A 14917-nucleotide genomic window follows, 5' to 3' on the forward strand; every position below is an offset into this window, starting at 1 on the left:
AAGGAGAGGATAGTAAAATAAAGTGTTAAGGATTAAGTATGCCCATCTCAACTAAACTTTCCATGATCTCGTGGTTCCACTCAATTTAATCTGGTCTAGTTTAGTTCCCACTCTACTCTCATCCATGGCTCAGTTTCTATAACCTCCATTCAAATCTGTCTACTGGTTGAAGGCCAACAACCATTATAAAGCTCCTTGTTCAGACCATCCTAGAAATAACATCCAAATGTCCAGCATGGCCACCATCCTTCTCAGAACTATATCAGGTTCAAAATTACAAGTACTTTTAAGAACTCTGGGAATTGTTTGTCTACCTACAAACAAGCCCTTTCAGTACCTCAGGTTTCCAAGGTAACACTTCTGGATAAGATCAAAGCCAGGGTTATATTCATAAACATTTATAATAAACCCTGATCTCTCTAAATCCCAAGAATGTTATAAGGTTCCAAGATGCCAAAACATTCTGAAAATGAAAAAGGAAGGAAAAAAATAAGTTTATTGCAATAATCACTTTGACTATGATTGTAAATTGATACAAGCCATATCCATAGGACCAATACCCCTTTAGGAAAGATTAAGCTCCTATATTCTAGGAAGAAAAACATTTTTTGGTTACATGAACAAAGGAAGAAAGGAAGGAAGGAAGGAAGGAAGGAATGCCTTGGTACTATAGCATATGCATCTCTTGCATATCTTCACATTAATATCAACATTTTCCCTAAATAGCTACCTCTTTAACCTTTATCGCATACCTCACATGTTTATTATTCCATGTATATATAGCATATCCATCCATACATCAATTAAAGACTGTTTCCAGATTTCTTGTAGGCTGGAAGAACAAGGACCATTCACTGATCCAACCCAACTACTGATCTACATGGAAGCTTTGACCTTTTCTATTTCTGACCTGGGCCCCTCCTTAGCAGTCCCCATAATGTCACCAGATTTACACCTGATTAGCCCTAATGCATCTTAGAATGCTACAATTCAGTTGAACCACCAGTCTCAGTCTCTCCTGGTAATAGAGATGAAAGGTTTGTACAATCATATCCTGCACATGAATAATTCTTAATTCAATGGTAATTCAGAGTAGAATTTTTATCCCCCATCCAAATGGACAGTGAGACCAGGATGCCTGGAGTTGGGAATAGTTAAGGGAAAGGTTCATAGTGCCAAAAAAGAGTTGATGGGGATATTGGAGATATTTAGAAACTGAGAAGAGAAATTATTTCCCCAAGGTCACATAGGAAATAAGTGGCACAACCAAATTAAGTTGGAAGGGAGAAAAATGAAGGAAAATGAGTTGTCATAAATAGAGGGGGAAAGTACAGTAATTCTTTATTTGTACAATCTTTTGAGCACACTGAAAAATATATTCTATAAAAGTGAAGCGAAATAATTATACTGATTTGAACTTCCATCTCTCAGCCCTCCTCCCCCCTGACACCACAGAATGAAGTTTCCACCCTGGAGCTCTATACCCTGGAGTCTCAAGTCTCAGATCTCTTTGTTCCCACATTTGTTACAAATGAGGTGATAATGAAGGGAGCAGTAGTTCTGACCAAAGCAACTATGCTCAGCAAGATGGGTTCTCCTAAGTCTTGGGACACCAAGTAATTCCAGGGAATAGCAGGCACTAGATAGGCCACATACACCTGCAAGATCCAGTCCTTCCACTCTCTTGGACTTCTCACCACCATCATGGACCTACTCTCTCATCTCATCTTTTTCTATAGTTAGAGGTTGGAACGCAGAACACAACAGATGTGACTTCAGTGAACTGTCTTTGTATGGTCTTATTACAGGTGATATTCTAGGTGGAGGAGCACTGAGCTTGGCTTAGGTGCCCCTCAGTTCCACAGCCATAGTTGAATGCACAAGTCTGGAGAGACCCTTCTTGGGCAAAGCTCCAGCTCCAGCAAGGACAGAAGTAGCATCACTGCTCCTCAGAGACCTCAGAGCATTGGGGTGAAGTAGGGGACATTCTGGCATGGGTACGCTGATGGTTAAGGAGGAAGCGGGCCTCTCGGAAACAGCGCCTGCACTGAGCACACTGGTAAGGTTTCTTGCCACTATGGATGCGCCGATGGGTGAGCAGATTCTGTTTGAGGCTGAATCGCCGTCCACACTCAGGGCACGGGAAAGGACGCTCACCTGTGTGGATGCGTTGGTGGACAGAGAGATTGTGCTGGATGCTGAAGGCCTTCCCACACTCAGGGCAGACATACAAAGCCCTCCCTGCTCCACTCATTCCAGTGTGAGCCTTATGGTGCCGAACTAGGCTAGACTGCTGAGGGAAGGTCTGACCACACAACAGACATCGATAGGCCTGTTCCTCTGCTGGATGGTGGATAACGAGGCCCTGATCATCACTGGGACTCTCATCATCTGCCTCAGGAGGCTCTCCTTCTAGGGGGGGCAGGTCCGACATGGGCACTTCCAACAGTTCAAGGGTTCCATTCATTAAATCACCAACCTCTGGGGAGACACAGAGAAAGGGTTTAGAAAATGGAATGGTTCCTCTCCCGACTAGTCCAGACCAGGGAAATTTCCCTGCATATTCCCTACTAACATTTTACATATGAAAACATATCAGTTAATTCTAGAACAGACTTGATATTGTCTACAACACAGTTGTCGAACTTTGTGATTTTCTAAGTCAGTGGTCTCACAGGGTTCCTTTTCCTGGTCTAGATTAAGGCCGTCATTTTGCAGGTGAGGAAAGAAAGAACCAGACAGGATGAGTATTGTAGTAATTGCTGTTGTTGTTGATCTGGGTTTGTGCCTAATGCAGGATAGCATTCATCTCTAGATTCTATTCTTAGAAAGTCTTTCAATTCAAGGACCACTCATGAATCCAGAAGAGAGATGAAGCATGTTGCCTAGCTTTTGACAGGGAGGTGATGGATGAACTTGGAATGAGTTCACATGAGACCTATATTTTTGGATGGGCAAATGCAGGAATTTGTTTTGCTTGACTATGAATATTTCTTGTGCATAGGGTTTTTCCCTTTTTAAAAAACTAAGGATGAGAGGAGGAAAAAGTAAATTTTTATTTGGTTTGGTTGAAAAATATAAAACTATTTCAATAAATAAACTACAAAAAAAAAAAGAGTTCCTGAAGTATAGCATGGTTAACTGACTTGTCCAAAGTCATAGGGAGAGTACAATACATTTGTATTAAGTAGAGCTTAAATGCATATCCTCAAGCATCTTGCATAGTGCCCAACACTGCCTGTGGATTGATCGCCTCCAGGCTTCAAGGCCAAACTCCCTCCATTGCACTACACTATTTGTACAGTAATTCTTCATATTATATCCATAATTAAAGACTCCATTATTACCCTTGAAGATGAAGCAAGGATGCCTTGTGTTTCTTAGTACCCTCAATGCTACCAGAAGTGAACATTCATTAGAGGAGTCAATAAATATTTATAGATTAACTCAAATTAATCTTGGGATTCCTTCATTTATCATTTTAAGTCTCAAAGGCCCTCTTCTCCCACAGGGTATGTACTCTAGTAAAAATATTAATTTTTTTTATTACCATGGGCAGTAGCAAGAGTGTGGGAATTGAAGTTAAGAAGATTCAAGACCTCAGATGCATTAACTGTACTAGAAAACTCATTTAATCTTGCATGACTCAGTTTCCTCAATTGGGAATGGGGTTAACAATAGCATCTACCTCACAGGGCTGTTGTAAGAATTGAATGACTTAATGTATATACAGCACTATATGAATTCTAGCTATTATCACAACAGTTATAAAAAAGTCCTTTATACTTCTTTTAGTATTTCATTTTCTTTCCTCCTTCAAGGCAGGCAGGGATTATTTATCCCCATTTTCCAAATAAGGAAACTAAGCCTTAGGAAAGTTCAATTCGGTAAATTCAATTCAGTAAACACTTATTAAGTGCCTACTGTGTGCTAGGTTCTGGTGATACAAGACAAAAATCACTCCTTCAAAGTAGAAGATCCAGCTCCGGTCCCAAGCTTTCCCCTATACTCCTGCTCTCCAGCCTTTCCTGGAAGAACAAGCATTCATTATATACCCGACACTACTGGCCACACTTGCTTCCTTTCCCAAAATTCTGTGATTTGATCTTGAAGGTCAGACTCCAGAAGTTTGGGATTAAGAGTCCTGGATTTTCATCCCCTAGAACCACTGCTGTATACTCTTCCCTTCTCCATCTTCCCATGTGTAAAGGGGGGAGAAGGTAGGGAAGCAGAGACGACCTGGGGATATTTGGGAGCATCAAGCAAAGTCAGCGGGACAGAGACACTGGAGGCCGCCCCAGGAGGGAACCCAAATTTGGGGATTAGATAGCTCCTTTGAAAGGTCCCAAGTCCTTCCGTTGCATCAGTTCCTGCACCAGAGCCCGTTTAGATCTCCCTAGCCTGTCTCCTCCCACCCCAACCCCTACCGCCTAAGTAGGGTCGTCTCTCTCAGCGTTATCCGAGGAAGAGCTGGTGGTGATTCCTGACTTCTGCCCCCAGCTCCTGTGCCCGGCCCTCTGTCCCAAACTCACAAGTCTGGAATGTGTCCCAGCTCCTCCTCCTGGTTCCGACCCCACGAGAAGCTGCGCTGCATGCGGGAAATACGGTAACTTTAGGAGCCAGAGCTGGTTCCCACTGCTTCAAGGTAAATTTACAGTAAATACGGTAAACCTCCAGCTAAGCTTTCCTTTTAAATACAATAGCCCTCCCCCAGCCGCCCTTCAGGTACTGGGGTCTGCTCCGGTTTTGACTCAGAGCTCCGTAGGCCCGCTGGCCCACCCATCGCACCCCACCCTCAGCAGCAAGCCTCCAGGTTCATGCACAAAAAGGAGGCTGTAGCCGAGCTACTTGCTGCCCTCTCAAGCCCAGGCCCCATGCACTAGCGCTCTATTCAATAATTACGGTAACCCACCCGCAGCGACCTCAGGCAGCGTTAGATAAATAAGGTAATCTTCCTGCCGCAAAAGCCCACTCGGCTCTTCAGGGCTACAGGGACTCACCGCGCGACTCTCAGCAAATACGGTAACGCTTCCGCAGTGACAGCCTCAGTCCACCCACCACCTCCTCAGCGCGCCCGGTAAATACGGTAACTACCGCAGCGGTCCGCGGCTGGAGCAGGGACTTACGTGATTCTGCGGTCTGAGTGCCGAGTCCTGAGCTCTCCCCACCACGCACGCCTCCCCAACAGCCCCAACAGCCCCAACAGCTGAGAGGTCTAACTGGCCCAAAAACCTGGCCCGCAGGAGGGAGGAGAGCTGGCGATGGGGGAGGGGTAACCAGCAACCCCAAGCGGGGGATTACTGGGAGAAACGGAAGGGTCCTCCCTGCCCCGATCTCTGCGCTCCAGAAATCATAGTATTTCGAGCTGAAGAGTCATTTAGCGCATCTTGTTTAACAGATGGAGAAACTGAGGCCATAAAAGTTAGTGACCAGGGTCACACAGAGGAGAAAACAAGTCTTCTGTCTCAAAATCCAAAACTCTTTATGGTACAAGAGATAGGACCAATAGTCCCCTGGAGGGAGAGCTGGGAACTCCCAAGGTCACAAGGGGCCAAAATAGATTGTGAAGAAACCTCAGGTTGCGATAACCTAAAATCCTTAACCCTAACAAATTCTCACCTTCAGAGAAATCCTACCATTACCTACTTGTGGGGCACTCAAACCTCTGCCCACTCAAAGCAGAAAGGATTTTTCCTTTCCATTCTTTTTCAAAATTCCCCTCCCCCACCTCCACATACATATGCATCCAGATTCCTTACCAGCTAGGTCAAATTCTCCTCTCCATTTTATAAAGCCAGCTCCCTGGTTCACCTCACATCAGGCCAGAATTGAGAGGAATTCAATGAAGGTACCAGATCTGAGCTTTTAGGATTTACTCACCAGTGACACTGGATTCCCTGCTTGGGGTGAATCCAGAAGGCCTGTCCTTCAGTCTCAGGGCTTTCACCCTTCACTATTCTCTAAAATGATCCCTAGACTAGAGGCACAATGCTTCATAAATCTGAACTAGCTTTCCTTTCTTGCATTCAATGTCTTCTTCCCTCCAGCCTAAGGGTCGGGAAAAAAAAAAGCGATGTCTCTAGTTTCCCAAAAACTAACTTCTTCATCTAAACCTCAACCCTTCACTTATCTTAAAACTTTCTCACTCTCGTCCAATCAATTGCCAAGAATGTATCCTACAACCACCAAAATTCCAGTTCTCATTTTTTCTCTCTACCCCATAGGTCCCTCCTCTGATAAGTCAGCTTTTGCTTCCTGCCCTTGCTTCATTAATATTCCCCTCTCTCATGAATACTCAAATAATTCCTTCTCTGCAGGCTCCTTTTTCAGCCTACAAATACACTCCAAAAGGAAATTTTCCCTTGACCCCACTATTTTTTTAGCTTCTGCTCCTATCTCTTCTCTTTGCTGTCAAACTCCTAGAAATGAATTTACATTTTTCAGCACTTTGCAGTATGGCTTATAAATTGTCTCTTTAAGTCCACTAATGACCTTATTACTGCTAAGGATCTTTCATCTACATACCTCGTTGTTTGTCCTTCATTCTGAAAGAGAATCATGATATCAGAAAAGTGATGGCAAGATATTCGAGGAGAGCAGTGCAAAATCACCTACCTCACTTTCTGGGTCCAAAGGCAGGATGATGTAGATCAGGAGAAGGCCCTGGAGGCAACAGGAGACGTAGTCCTTTTTGAGGGAAGGTCTTCCACTGCCCTCATTTTTAACTGAAGCCACACCCATTTAATGATTTAATCTTGAAATCTTTGGAGGCAAGTACCTAGTCAAAACAAACTAACAAAAACCTCAATCTAAATAAATAAATAAATATGGGAGGGGAAGACCTTCAGGGTTTCGAGACAAAGCCGGAATGATTTCTATTTACATTCTGTTTGAGTCAATCAGGACCCAAACAATGACCTCTTGGTAGCCAATGAAAATCAGATTGGTTTTGGTTTTAGGCCTTGTGCTTAAGAAAGAAATCTGCCCAGTCAATCCCAAAATACCTTGGGAAGGTTCTGAGGTGAAAAAAAAAAAAAAAAAACTGCTTTTAAGAGCATTTGTAGTAAGGGTATAATACCCTATGTGGACATAAGGAGGAAAGAGAAGGAAGGAAGGAGAAAGACAAGGAAAAGAAGGGAAGAAGGGAGAGAGTCATTCAACTCTTCTGCTCTCTACACTCGCCCTTGGAAATTTCATTCCTGTGCTTCGATTCCCTGTGCAGATGATCCTAAAATTAAATCACCAGTCCCTTTGTTTTCTGAGCTCCAGACCTGCATTGTCAATTGTTTATAAGATTTCCCTCCCAAATGTCCTTTAAGTAATTCAAACTCAAAATGTTCTTTAATGGAGACCAGTTAGTGAGGGATATATCCTTAGAACTTCTATAATATCTATGTGGTGATTTGATGAACCTGCTTTTGGAAATACTGGGTGGAAGAGACTTTTTACCCCATCCCCCACTCACTTCAGAGCATATAAAGGTGCTGTTTCTTTCCTGTTGATTTACCAAGTGGAGACAAAAACCCCAAATCTTTTAAGTAGCTACTGAGCAGCAACTGAGTATCTTTAAAAAGCTGATAGCCAAACTTTCTTTCTCTAGTGGTGTTAGTGAGATAAAGAAATATGGTGAGCCTCCTGGAAATCACAAGAAGTAACAATACATAACCTTGAACACATGGTACTATCTATTATTTGTCTCAGTGGTGTTCCTTCTTATCTAATCTTGGTAAAGGAGTAATGGAGACAGAAAGGACAAGGTTATGACCTTGTGAATTTTGAAAGCCACCAGAAAGTTTCCCAAAAAGGGAGTCTATAAATAGATTCAGTCCAGAGTAGATTGATCCAGAAGCCAAGGCAGTTTCCCTGGGTCCTACAAGCAAGGGAGAAATTTATCTGTTGATTTAGACCCATTTAGAAGTGAACTTTATGGGGAAGGAGTGTTTAATAACTACCACATTAAGTTGGAGCTAATTCTTCCTAGGGACCAAAGTGGTAACTTGGAGAAGTTTTGTCTTTCAGTTTCTGCTATATTTTCTTTTTCTTTTTTGCTGAGGCAAATTGGGGTTAAGTGATTTGCCCAGAGTCACACAGCTGGGAAGTGTTAAGTGTCTGAGATCACATTTGAACTCAGGTCCTTCTGACTTCAGGGCTGGTGCTCTATCCACTGCGCCACCTAGCTGCCCCTTTCCTGTTTTATTTTCATAGCAAATATCCCTTTGTAAAAATTAGTTAATGTTACCTGTTAATATTGGAGAGATGTTAACTGGTGGGGAAATGTATCAAATGGGGGCTTATAAACATTAGTATTAAATACTCCAAACACTAGTGTTCCCAGCTAAGACCCTGAGAGGAGCAGAAGCAGCTACTCTCTGAAAACCTAATCTGTCAATGTGAGGGTGGATGGGAGAATAAACCCCAGTCTATTCTATAGTTCAAAACCAAATCTATTCTCTTTCTCCCTAATCCTCCTCTTCTAATCCTCTCTAATCCTCCTCTTTCTTTACCATTCCTAGCTAGGGTGATAACATTCATCCATCCAATCTCTCATTCCCACTACTTTAGGATTATCTTCAACTCCCTTCTCCCTTATCTCTCATATTTACTCTATCAATCTACCAGGAACTACTGTAGCCTTCCAGATACTTTCTTTCCCCCTAAACTTGATGATATGATATTCTACTTGTCTTACTTTGCCTATATTTTTCCTATGTTTCTTTCACTGGAAATTCATCTTTCTCCTACACTTTAAAAGTAGGAATCTTCTAAGATTCCATCCTTGGCTGCTATCTTTTCTTTCACTGTGTTTTCATCTACTCCTGTAGCTTCAGTTAACATTTAAAGATGAATCCCAAACCTTTATCTTCACCTTCAATCTTTCTCCTAATCTCTGGCCTAATATTTTCAATTCCCTATTAGATATCTCTATCTGGATGTCTATAATATAAAATTCGAGAAGTCTACATGTGAATTATTTTTCTTCTCTCAGAAATATGACCCTTCTCTTAAATTTTTCATTTCTAACGACACGCCAAGAAGTAGCATGGTACAGAGGAAATAACATTGAATGAGGTGTTAGGGGACTTGGATTCAAATTTTGACTTTTTCACATACTATCTGTATGATTAATGGAATTCGACTTAAGTCTCTGGGATGCCTTTCAGCTCCAAATTTGTGGGGAAAAAAAGTCGCATAAGTGTATTGCCTCAAAATCATCTCCTGCATACACTCAAAGTCCTCTTGATTCTACCTTAGTAGAATCTTTCTTGTGAGCATATTTTATATTCATTCTACAATCACCCCACTTCCAGTTCTCATCTTTTTCCATATATCCTATAAATCCTTCTACTTTGATAGTCTTCTCTGAAATAGTATCCTAATTTCTTATAGTACAATAATGTTCCCATACATTCATATACAACTTTTTGCTCAGCCATTCCCCTTAGATTCTAGTTCTTTGCTTCTGCTCTCTGCCCTCTCTTCGGGATCAACAAATTTATTTTTTTGAAGTTATTCCCTTTATTATTATATGTATTTATTATATGTATTATCCTCTCAACCACTTCTCTACCCATACCTGAATCCTTCCTGGTTGACTATGTGTTCAACCTTCCTTTGTCTATTTCAGATAAGAATAAAGTTCATCTGATATCTCTGTTTGATCATCATGATTCATATTTGTCCTCATGTATATCAGTTATGAAAAACCCTAATTGTGGTTTCTTTTTCCTTGAACTGCTCTTTTCTAGATTCTTGCAGTATTTTTTTTTTCTCTGTTATGGAGACTCTAGATTTTATATAATATTCCCAGGATTGTTCCTTTTGGTTTTGTTTTCAGAAGAAGTGATTAATGGTTTCTCTCTATCTTTACTCTGCTTTCTGGTTCTGATATATCGAGACAATTTTCATTTATGATTCTTGAAATATAGTGTCCATCCTTTTAAAAAAAAATTGGTTTTCATTAAGTCCAAAGATTATTAAGTTATTTCTCCTTGACCTCTATTCCAGGTCAGTAATTTTTGAAAGCTGTTATCTTACATTTTGTTTTTTCTTTCTTCAGTCTTTTGATTTTTTTTTTCCCCTTAGAACTCTAACAGCACTGTTTACAATAGTCTTTTAAATACCCTGGGGAGGACTCAGTAGACAAGAAGGATATTAGATTTGCTTGAACCTTTTTAAGAGATCAAGTTTAAAGATGTACCCCAGGTATACAATAAGATTGTAATATAGAGCAAGAGAACAGAACCTGGTGAGTGAACATAGCACCAAAAGTAATCTAACATCAGGCAGGGTAGTTGAGCAGCTATACAACCCTTCACCTTTCTATACCTATTTATAGGCTCATTTTCTTGTTAAGTCTCTCTAAGTTTATGTCAGTTTAGGTTATGAACTGAATATTACTAGGAATTCAAATTCTAATCAACTTGCAGAAATTAAAGTATCATAAGATTATATATTCAGGGCTTGAAGGGACATAAGTGGTCATTTACTTTCCAGCCCTTCACTTTAGAGATGAGTTAAATTGAAGTTCAAAATCAAAAAGGATATCAGGAGTTTGAACCTAGGTCCTGACTCTAAAGCCAATATTCTTTGTACTGTGCCAGCTGCCTATAATATGAAGCAGTCTTCTTCAAAAGACCTTATACCTCAGTATAAGAGGGACTCTTCATGCTTCATAAAGACATCATCAGAGTATCGAATTGGGTGTCAATGGGAATGTCCACATCTTGGATAGGTTACTAGGACTGGGACAAAGGTCTCATTCTCAAATCTTGTTAAGTTGACCTTGCCACTCCTGTTCAGTGCCCTACATATGTGTATCATATTTCTTGTATTCATACTGGTATCACAGCTTCCCCCCACCTTAATACACTGGAAACTCCCTGAAGAGTAAGAACCATGTAGCTTTAGGTGAATCAGACTTTCTTGCTATACTGAATATGGATATTTATGTTGTTCAATCGTTTCTCAGATGTCCAATACTTCGTGATCCCATTTGTGATTTCTTGGCAAAGAGTCTGATATGGTTTGCCATTTCCTTCTCTAGCTCATTCTGCAGGGATAAATGACCTGTCCAGGGTCACACAGGCAGTAAACATCAAGGGCTGGATTTGAACTTGGGAAAACAAGTGTTCCTGATGCCAGGCCTAGTACTCAATCCACTGCATCACCTAGCAAGGCTTTAAAGCGCTGGGTAGAAGAAACTTACGGTTGACCTCACTCTAGGGGCAAGATCAATTTGGGATTCTGCTTGAGGGATATGTTTACATCAGGATCCAGGCTGCCCATGCATTCACTGGGGAAGCCTTCATACTAGCTTTACTCTGGAGGTGCTATCTATTTGTTAGCAGTGTCAACTGACCATCTTTGGTCAGGAACCCTGAAAGCTGATGTTTATATGAAGATATTGGTCTCAGTAGCACCAAGTGGGGAGTCTCAGTGGAAAGAGTACTAGAATGGAAATCAAGCGACTTGAAACCTAGTTTCAAAATTAACCAAGTCACTTAAATCATGTGTGCTTGTTTTCTCATCTGTGAAAAGAAAGGATAGGTGGATCAAGGCATACTAAAATGTCAAACTCAAGATGAATTGACTGGTCTTGATCCTAGAAAACACAGGATGAAATTTCTTTTCTCTCAGTAGAGAGAGGAAGGGAAGTAAAGATGTACAATGTTGCATATTATATCAAATTTAGATGCTGTTAATTGGGTTTTGCTTAACTTGTTCTTTATAACAAAGGAGGATGAGGAAATATGCTGGGAAATGATTACAGTGTTTAAAAAAAAGCATAAAACTTTTTTTTTTTTTTTTAATGAAATGGTTAACTACCAAAGATGTGTAAGACAGAAAGCTTCCAAATACACCAAAATAGTAATGGCAGCTCTCTTTGTGATAGCAAAAACCTGAAAACAAAATAGCTGTCCATCTGTTGATTACGAAACAGTTAAATTGTGATACTTAGTTGTAATGGAATAGAATCAGGAAAACAATATGCACTATGACTTCTACAATGTAAATAAAAAGAACAACAAAAAGCCCCTTAACACTATAAGTATAATGGCCAAATCTTACTCCCAAAAGAGGTAAGAAAATTCACCTTCTTCCCTTCTTTACAGAGGTGAGGAACTCCGGGTTTGGAATATTGCATATTGTCAGAAGTGGTAATCTGTGGATTAGTTTTGCAGAACAATTTTTTTCTCTTTTATTCTTTGTTATAAGGGTTGAGCGCCTGGGAAGTGAAAGGAAGAGAAAGGAAAAGAAAAGAAAAGATGGTATGGGGAAGGAAGGAATAGGTTCAGAAATAAAGGTGATATAAAAACAAAATATATCAATAAAAACATTTTTAATTCAAGAAACAAAGGAGTTAAACTGTTATGAAATACCCTCCCAGCACCAACATTCCATGGTCGGTATCTTCAAGCTAAGGACCTAGCATAGTGTTCTCTGCACACTTGTCGATGCTTATAAACTTTTGTCAAATTGTTGAATTCAAGTCAGTAAGTTATGCTATGGCTATTGTGTCCTTTGACAGTATCCTGAAAAGGAGGCCTGATACAAATTCACAGAATGAGGAAGCTATACTGGACTTTCATGATCTAGTCCTGTTTGGGTTTAAGAACTAGAGTTCAAATATCATCAATAGTCTCTCTCCAATGTAGATGAATGTGACCTCTCAGCTCAGGAGCACAGCTGAAAAAGACCCAGGCACTTAAGTTGCTCAAGAATGATCCCCATAATGGGAAAATTATTTCCTTGCCTTCCTTCTAGCTCCTAAGGGATCATCCTTAAAATTTACACACTGAGCGGGGAACCTATACATGTATTCACATGTATAATATAAAGGATAAACACACACACACACACACACAGAGAGACATATATATATATATATATACACACACACACACACCCATATGTCTTTATATGGGTATAGTGTGTGTATCCGTACCCAGCAGGATTAGCTTACAACAAAGTTGTAAAGTTTCAGCATAATTGTAAGTCTTCAGTGACTTCTATTATCTGTTACTTGGAGTTCCCTTCCCTTCCTTTTCTAAGTTCATTCGTAGATGGAGAGTGTGCACAGTTTTCAGAATCTCACTTTACAGGCCCAGAAGGGGTAAATGATTTGCCTAAGGTCACACTATAATTGCAGAGTCAGGATTTGAAACCAATCCCTTAGATTATAAAATCAGTGCTCAATGTTAGGAGTTTGTGGTCCTTCCTCCAACATCAACCTTCAAGGTATTTGATTTTGAAAAGACATCTTCAAGGAAAGAGCAAAGTTTAACCCTGATGATGGAATCTCTAATATAGAACCTCAAAAATCAGTAAGAGGATTTTAGATGGGGGTGGGGGAGGGTGTCTTTTTGATATCATTCTTCCCAGAGCATTGCTGACCTGAAATAGGTCATCTGGGGAGAGAGGGAGTTCTCCATTATTTGAAGTGTGCAAGCAGAGGCTGTCTGGCTTATGATATATGAGATTTCTGCATTAGGAAGGAGGTTAAAGTCAATGACCTTTAAGGTAAGTCTGTGTAGCATTACTTGTGAGGGTGCTCTCCCTCCCGATCTGTGTTAAGGCACAAGACCAGTCAAAAACCTCTCTTGGGATTGGAGAGGCTGAAGCATTGATGGAGTGTCTGTTGACATTTTTCATCTCCAGTTAAGAGATCTGGCAGGGATCAGAACCACAGTTATAGCACAAGGAGCCTTGGGCAGGAGGGGTGGGGGTGGGGGTGGGATGTTGTGGATTCTAAAGTCACTCTGATGTGAACTTTCTAGACGACCTTGGGTAATTGATTTCCTTCTTGGGGACCTCTATTCTTTCACCTGATTCAAGGAGAGAGTTGAACCAGATAATTTCTAAGCTCATTTCCAGTTCTGATATCTCTCATCTTGTGAAAAGGAGGTCACTTCACTGACAAGGTTTTTAAAAGAACAAACAGCAGCATACCCAAGGACGTCATCTATATTTTTAGCCCTTTTCAGAATAGTTTATACCAAAAATAAAAGAGAGATGGGTGATTGTGGGGGGAAGGGAATATTGAGATAATATTGAAGCCTCATAATTGATGGAAAGAGGGTAGGAAAGAAAGTCCTGGATTCTAGACCTAGCTCAGCCAAGCAGCTATCCTGTGACTCAGCACCTTTGCTGAAGTCATGTAGGGAGGGCCCAAGAAAAAAAAAATTTGTTCCCTCTCTGCTCTCTACCAGCTTGTTTATGTAGGAGATCATGTGTCAAAATGTACACTGAGGGAAGCCTTCAAAGAGAACATAATTCCTGAAAGGCAAACTGAGAATAGTATGGACAAGAGGCTTAGTTACCCTCTCTTGCTTGGATAGTCTGTAGGGACTTTATGGCCAGAGCAGCCTTTTAAGTCAGGCTGCCTGGTCCTATCTTAGAGACCCAGGTCCCAGTCACCAGGAGCAGGATCTCCCCCAGCTTGGTCACTGCAAGCACCAGATGCTCTGCCTGGGGATCATACTCACAAGATAGAGTTTAACCCTGACTTGTTTCCATAAATTATCTGGCTGAGAGGGGGAAAAAGGAATCACAAATTAAACATGGGTTCCTTCGAAGCTGAATGAAAAAGCCCCAGGCACCCAGCTCATCAGGTGACAGAGATCTGAGCAAGAGTAAGGTAGAACTACCTAGCACATCCTTGTGGAAATCTGGGGCCTGAAGTTAAAAGGGCTCCAAGAGATGAATATTGTGGAGAAAGAAATTGTTCTGGGGGAGTGAATGTGGATGGGTAACCTTTGCTAGTCCTCAAGGGATACTAGTCCAGTAGGAAGTTTTATAGGGGAACATCGGAGTTTCTCCTTCACAGAAGTCCAATTTTGATGCCTTGACTTGGAGGTAGTTCCTGGGTTTTCAAAAAGCATGTCAGTAAAGCACAAGCTCTGGCAAACACTACCAA

The 14917-nt window shown here is 41.0% G+C and overlaps 1 protein-coding gene across 1 annotated transcript; it reads right to left on the minus strand.

The window, feature by feature from the left end:
• Positions 1 to 1316: 1316 nt before the first annotated feature.
• LOC141543864 (uncharacterized) lies at positions 1317 to 6741 on the minus strand. The gene is made up of 4 exons (XM_074269539.1): positions 6616 to 6741; positions 6526 to 6545; positions 5127 to 5365; positions 1317 to 2481 (listed from the first exon to the last, which is right to left on the minus strand). The coding sequence occupies exons 1-4, from the start codon at positions 6739 to 6741 to the stop codon at positions 1940 to 1942; spliced, it is 927 nt and encodes a 308-aa protein (XP_074125640.1). The 3' UTR covers positions 1317 to 1939.
• Positions 6742 to 14917: the final 8176 nt, after the last annotated feature.

The sequence above is a fragment of the Sminthopsis crassicaudata genome, chromosome 5 (assembly GCF_048593235.1).
Source record: "Sminthopsis crassicaudata isolate SCR6 chromosome 5, ASM4859323v1, whole genome shotgun sequence".
NCBI lineage: Eukaryota > Metazoa > Chordata > Mammalia > Dasyuromorphia > Dasyuridae > Sminthopsis > Sminthopsis crassicaudata.